Source organism: Scomber japonicus, chromosome 2 (genome assembly GCF_027409825.1).
Source record: "Scomber japonicus isolate fScoJap1 chromosome 2, fScoJap1.pri, whole genome shotgun sequence".
Taxonomy (NCBI): Eukaryota; Metazoa; Chordata; class Actinopteri; order Scombriformes; family Scombridae; genus Scomber; species Scomber japonicus.
The window spans coordinates 4,213,501-4,220,147 of NC_070579.1; the positions used below are offsets into that span (position 1 = coordinate 4,213,501).

Here is a 6,647-nt window from a genome sequence, read left to right on the forward strand (position 1 = left end):
ATGCATCGCTGCAGAAACAACAAACTGTCCTTCGCTCAAGTTTTAACAAGACTTTATTATAAAGACACGAATGTACATCTTTCAAAATTTCAATGGAATACTGACATTTCGTGTCTAAATTCACATTTTTTTAAACTTTTCTTTCATCTGCAAAGAACAAATAGCAAAATCTTTCACCTTATGAACAAGTGCTGCAATTCAATCTCCAAAAATACAACACCCACAGGCCTGGACGACGGAGGTTCTCAATAAGATTGGAGGTGGAAATCAGATAGAAATGAACATCAGCAACCTGAAAATCATAGCAGCATCATGTTTTTGAGAAGTTTTAGAAAAGCCCACACAAGAGTCTAATTTTAGATTTCTTTCATGTTTCTGTTTTTTTTTTTGTTCTTTGAAGAATTAATCCTCACTGATGATCCCAGACTGCACCACATCGCAGCTCCCACTGAAATTTAACTATTAAAAGGCCTTCAGAAGTTGGAAATGGGTCGTTTTCTCTCGAGTTCTGGAGTAGAAAAATAATCCTGGACGAGTCGAAGAACCGAACCCGAGGCCGGCCGGCTGCTCGGGCTTCAGATATCTGTGCATCGTTTCAGTTCGTTCACAAATAAACTTTTATTTAAAAAACGTCTCTACTATTAGTTTAAAGGATCTTATAAACCACCAACAACAAAAAAAAAAGAGGAATACTTCTTTGAAAAGGAGGAGCAGAGAGGAAGAGAGACACACAGGAAGTCACAGCACTTGGAAACGCCATGAGGCCTGGTCTTTGTAGTCCAAACAGTCGGCGGCGTTGAAGTTGAGTTTCCAGGCCGCCGCCGACGCTGCAGCCGTCTGCTCTTTGTAATCCAGACAGTCTGTGGAGTTGAAGGCGAGGCCCGGCGCGCTGTACGCCTGGTGGTGGTGTGACGGATGGTGGTGATGGTGGTGGTGCCCCGACGTCTGGCTGATATGGTGGTGCGGGTGTCCCGACATGGAGCCGCCCGTCATGGGGCTGAGCTGGTGCGGGTGGTGCGGGTGGTGGTGGGAGTGCATGGGCGCCAGGTACGAGCCGCAGTCCACGCCGCTGAAGTAAGAGCCGGACGCCGAGCCTGGGTAACCCTGGCTGTACGCCGCCGCCGTCTGGCTGTAGGACACCGGGTAGGACGGCGTTCCCCCGCTGGTGGAGGACGACACGGAGCGCTGCATGCAGGAGGCGCTGGTGGGGGCGGCGGCGTCCGGCAGAGAGGCCGGCGCTGGGGCCGGAGAGATGGGCGCCGGGCTCCAGATGGACGAAACCGGGGCGGTGACAGAGGTAGAGGTGCTGATCAGACCGGGTCCTCCCAGTCCAGAGGAGACGGAGGAGGAAGAGGAGGAGGATGAGGAGGAGGAGGTGGAGGAGGAGCTGGACACGGCCGGAGGGGTGAACTGGCCGCTGCTCTCTGACCCGGTGCTCTCTCTGGTCGGAGACGACTTCTTCTTCATTGGTTTGACCTTGGCGCTGTTGCTGCTCTGCTGCTGCTGCCGACACTTTGCTCTCCGGTTCTTAAACCAGACCTGAGGAGCCAGGAAAGGGTCAAAGGTCAGCGCCACATGTTGTCCAGAAAAAAAAAAACAACAGTCAAACCTGTCGGAGCTGGCAGGAAGTGAACACCTGCGTCTGACGTTTCCTCAACACTTCCCTCTCACATGACCTGACTGTGCTGCTCTGACCTTTGACCTCTGTACTGAACTGAGCTGCAGTCAGTTTCACTCTCTGGATAAAAACTGTGAATCACTAAAGAGCCAAAAATACATAAATAAATAAAACAGCTGGATGTAAATGTGTGTGTTTCTTTGGGACACAGCTTCTCACATTATTTTAGGTGAACTGGCCCTTTAAAGTCCAAATAATTTTTCTCCCCTATTTCTACTGATATCTCTCCATCAGGATCATTTTTATTTTATTTGTCTAGATTTTGAGATATTTTGATCTGACTTTACTGCATCACCTCTTAAAATATGGATCTTTATTTCTGATATTTATACCATAAAAAAAAGGACCATTTTCCCACTTTCTCTGATAAACATGAGAACTATCTCTTCACTATAAAGTACTTCCACATACTGTTTTAATATTTAAATGCCATTTTAAATAATAAGGCAGAAATCTCAGATATTGAAACTAAATCAACCTAAAACCATCTGATAGATTCTTCTAGAAGAAAGTGAAAAAATGCGTCTGTTTGTGATTTGAGTGAACTGACCCTTTAATTCTTTTAGTAAGTTCTGTTTAACATATATTGATTTTGAGAGTGTTTAAAAGGTGAAGAGGCACAAATTGTTCACTATCTTTTCCGTCATTAAGTCATAATAAGGATTACATCATGAAATCATTTACAAGCTTAATGAATAGAAATCAGTGAAAAAGCAGCAGGAGCTCAAAGGGAAGATATGGAGTAAACCTTATAAGAACAAAAACACTTCTTTATGTCATATTTACTATATTTTTATACGCTGCTTTGCTTGTCTTCTAAATATCTTATTTTATATTTTATGCCTCAGTTCCTCTGTTTTTAGTTTCTAATATGTATTTATTTGGTCCATGTTGATAAAAATGTGCCTGAAGACGATGAAACTACATTTTACACCTGACAAAGTTTTAGATGTTGTTCTTAATATTATATATATATTTTATAAGATGTTTGCATGATAATAAACTGAACTAAACATTTAAATAAACTACCAAAAAATAAACCAAGGCTGAAAAAGTAAATAAGACTTTTACACTTTAGACATTTAACATAAATAAAACATATCATTTAAAAGGCCACGAGAGAATATATAGATATAATTATATTCACTTTAGCACTATTATTAGCAGTGAGCTTGTTGTAGCAGCATTTAAAAATAGAAATATACTTAATAATAAAAATAAAGCACGTTCCTATAGTAACAGCTGTGTGTGTGTGATGTGAGCAGCGTTTAGCGGAGCTGCTGCAGCGTGAAGCCCAGCAGAGGGCCGCTAAACCCGGCATGCAGAAAGCTCTCACTGCCTTTTTTCTTTCTTTCTTTCTTTCTTTCTTTTTTCTCTGAGGATGGCTCACTGCATCAAAAGCCTGTCCTTCACTCTGCCAGAGCCCGCCACCAACTCTCCTCTTTCATTAAAAGACTTGTCTCTACTTGATCAATAATAGCTGAACGAGTTTGAGTTAATCACGCAGAGGCCTGAGGTGGAAACAAGAGTGTCACCAAAAAGTTAAAAAACTAAACCTGAGCTCAGAGGCGTTGAATACGTGTGCGTGCGTGTGTGTGTATTATTGGATGTTACAATGGATCATTAAACTCTCAGCTCAGAGGAAACTTCAGGCCTGATCTTACAAACTATTTCCTACATTTCTTTCACTTTTTTCTCGTCTCATTTTTACATCCAAATGTGTTGTTTTTAAATGAGGAAAATTTGCTCATTTAAAGGCTTAATATATTAAAAGCAACTGGAATGACTTGCTAAGGAAAAGTCAGGATCAAACTTAGACAAAAAACGGCACTGAGCCATCCATAAAAGAGTTGTTTAAAAATGCGCAAATAAATGTCCGACTTTCCGTCTTTCCCTCTTAACTAAAGTAAGAAGTGGCCCATTTGAAGGGTCCTGGCTCATGGAGATCATGTGGGACTGAACTGACCTGCACTCTGGACTCCGGCAGGTTGATTTTCAGCGCCACCTCTTCCCTCATGAAGATGTCCGGGTAGCGCGTCTTAGCGAACAGAGACTCCAGGATGTCCAGCTGAGTCCGGGTGAAGGTGGTCCGCTCCCGCCGCTGCTTCCGCGGGTTGCCTGGAAGAAGAGGAAGAAGAAGAAGAAGAAGAAGAAGAAGAAGAAAATAAATATCAATTCAATCCGCTAAAAGCTCCTCAACACAACTCTAATATCGGCTCAAAGTCTAGAAACCAGGATTGAAACATCTGCTCACGCGCGTGAACGCTGCAAATTAAATCAGCTGTTTAAAAAAATAAATAGGCCTAGTTTTATTTTCTTATAATGTTTCATTGTTTGTTGCAGTTTTTACAAACCACACAGAAACCCAAAAGTTTCCTCTTATTTAGACTTTTATCGCGCTTATAAAAAAACAAAAAAAGTAGACGATTTCTAACGCAGCGTGTTACTCTGATTTAACTGAATAAATATTGTAGTAAAACATTTAATTATTGTCATCAAATAAAGTAAAAACACAAGCTTAAAAATCAAAGTTTAAATAAACATAAACACAGTTTCTCTGCAGTGATCCAGAGTCTGAACCCACGTTTTTCCCCGCTTATAAAAGCAAGTGTAAAAGTCACGTAAACACTTAAAGATCATTAAAGCGTGAACTCATGATGAGTGATCCACGTTTAGAAATGTCACACAAACACTCTGACATTAAGACATAAAGACATAAAGACATTAAGACAGGAAGACAGGAAGACACACACAGAAAGACAAACATCAGTAAGGTCTCTAAACACAGACACCAAATCTAAGTTTAACATCAGATATCATCTTATTATAAAAACACTAAGATATGAATAATAAGGCAGCAGACTTCCAGGAATAACCCTGAGCTGGTTATTCCCGGGCTGGTTGGGGGTGTTGGTGTGATGGTGTGATGGTGTGTTGGTGCAGGATCTAGGCCGTACCAGGGTAGCCCACAGACGGGTGCAGCAGGTCCATGGCGGCCCCGCTCAGGCCCAGTCCGTTCATCCCGTACGGGGACTGTTTGAGATAAGACATCATGCTAGAAGCTCGCAGAGGGAGACCGCAGTCTGGACGGGCAGGAAGGTGCGGGACTCCCGGGACTCAGATGATCCGGATCCTGCAGGTGAATGAAGGAACAGTGAGTGAAGAGAGTCAGGCAAGAAAATAGAAATACACAGTTAAGACTAATAATTCATATCTGTGTGTGTGTGTGTGTGTGTGTGTGTGTGTGTGTGTGTGTGTGTCTCACTAAAACAACTCTTCAAACTTCCTGTAAACCTTCACACACTCTCTAAAAATAACTCTTATATCATTTTAATTAAATCCACATTTTAAAACTAGTTGTATAAAACAACTGAACTTTGAACCTTTATATTTGTATTATGATCTCTTTATATTTAAACTAGCTTAAAGCTGCAGCATTAGCATCTGCCTGCTTTTAATACGGTGGAAGAAATAAACGCGTTTAGATGGTTGGTTTTTTTTTTGGTGTTTTGTAGTCAACGAAATTGTGATTTTACAATTTAAAGTAACGTAAATGGTCTTATAATAATCTAAGAGAGAAAGAGAGGGGGGGGGGGTAATTTTATGAAACAACTTTAGAGTCTACGTTGAATTTAATACATTTAAGAAAAGACGATACATTTAGAGATGTATTTAGTTTGGGTTTGAACAGACCTGCAGACTCACATCACATCATAAAATCATAAAATCATAAATTCATCCGCAGGCCTCAAAATAACTCCAAGGACTATTTTGTGCACGGGTGAAATTCAACAGGAGGATGTGAAACCTTTAGAGAGCAGTTTATTTAATGTGGAACTAAGTGTGACACGGTGTTTATGAGGCAGCCTCAGTAGATAAGGACTTTATAAAAGTTGAAATAAAGCCACAGAAAGAGAGAAAGAGAGAAAGAGAGAAAGAAAGAAAGAGAGAAAGAGAAACACTTGTTCTTTTTTACTATGAATCCCCGTCAGTAACCCGGCAGACTGCAGGATCCACCGGGACGTTTCCGGCCTCTTATCACAGATCTTCATTAGCTTTTAATTAATTCAATAGCTCACAATTAAATGGACCTGTGGAGACACACGTTTAAAATGACACAGCACTTTAACTCACCTGAAGCTTTTTATCAACTCCACTTATCTCTGCTCAAATGTGCTAATCTCCAAATATACCTGGAATATTTCATTACACTTAATAAATGAAGAATTAAGACATGAATGAGTTTTTACCTCGTAGTATTTCTCATGCTTAGTGTTCTCCTATGTGCGTGTTTATACTCTGTATTTAACTATAAACTTATTGAGTCTTCATTAGTAGCTTATATATTTGTATTTTATGTCTGCAAAGCTTTTTATATATTAGGGAAGAAACCTTGTTAAACATTAAGCTCAATAATATAATTTCACTCTGCTATGTTGATAATAATAACACATATTAAACCTGCTGTGTTATAAATCTAAATGTTAAATTGCGTAAAGCCAAAGAAGAATTCAAATAGGACGTAAATGATTCTTTTTTTAAAGTGATTAATGTTTAGAGAATATAGAAAGTATTTGATCTCAGTATTAATAAACTGTAACTTACAACTCCAGCAGCTTTTTACTTCTTATTTTACATCACATCACATGAGCTGCAGCTTTAATTATGAACTGTTAGTATAAGTTGGTGTATTTAGAGAAGAATTTACATAATCCACTGGGATCTTTTTTTGCAGGTAAAAGCTTTAATGTTTTTAGGACTAATAGCTTTCTGCAGGTCTGAAAAGGAGCCGCGGGCCTCCTGATGGATCTGTATTGAGGCGTTAACACTCCGCATTTCCATAACCGCAGGAAGGAGCCCAATCACGCAATGTAAATGCGTCAAAAACTGTGTGCAAATGAACTCCATTACTATTTAGATTAGATCTACAGGACGACAATTAGCGGAGTGACTCTTATCAGCACACCGG

The 6,647-nt window shown here is 40.3% G+C and overlaps 1 protein-coding gene across 2 annotated transcripts; it reads right to left on the reverse strand.

Moving 5' to 3' along the window:
* Positions 1 to 738: 738 nt before the first annotated feature.
* Positions 739 to 4,732, reverse strand: LOC128371917 (homeobox protein OTX1 B-like). Of its 2 annotated transcripts, XM_053332328.1 has the most exons (4): positions 4,636 to 4,732; positions 3,645 to 3,796; positions 1,364 to 1,539; positions 739 to 1,288 (listed from the first exon to the last, which is right to left on the reverse strand). In XM_053332328.1, exons 1-4 carry the CDS (start codon positions 4,730 to 4,732, stop codon positions 739 to 741), a joined length of 975 nt encoding a protein of 324 aa, XP_053188303.1. The 2 variants fall into 2 exon arrangements, with proteins under 2 accessions (XP_053188303.1, XP_053188294.1); XM_053332319.1 differs by having other exon boundaries at positions 739 to 1,539.
* Positions 4,733 to 6,647: the final 1,915 nt, after the last annotated feature.

Coding starts and splice junctions, on each gene's coding strand:
- LOC128371917 (XM_053332319.1), bottom strand. CDS start 4,732: ATGATGTCTTATCTCAAACAGTCCCCGTACGGGATGAACGGACTGGGC. Junction 3,797..4,635: donor CCCGTCTGTGGGCTACCCTG/GTACGGCCTAGA, acceptor CTCTTCTTCCAG/GCAACCCGCGGAAGCAGCGG. Junction 1,540..3,644: donor TGCCGGAGTCCAGAGTGCAG/GTCAGTTCAGTC, acceptor CTGGCTCCTCAG/GTCTGGTTTAAGAACCGGAG.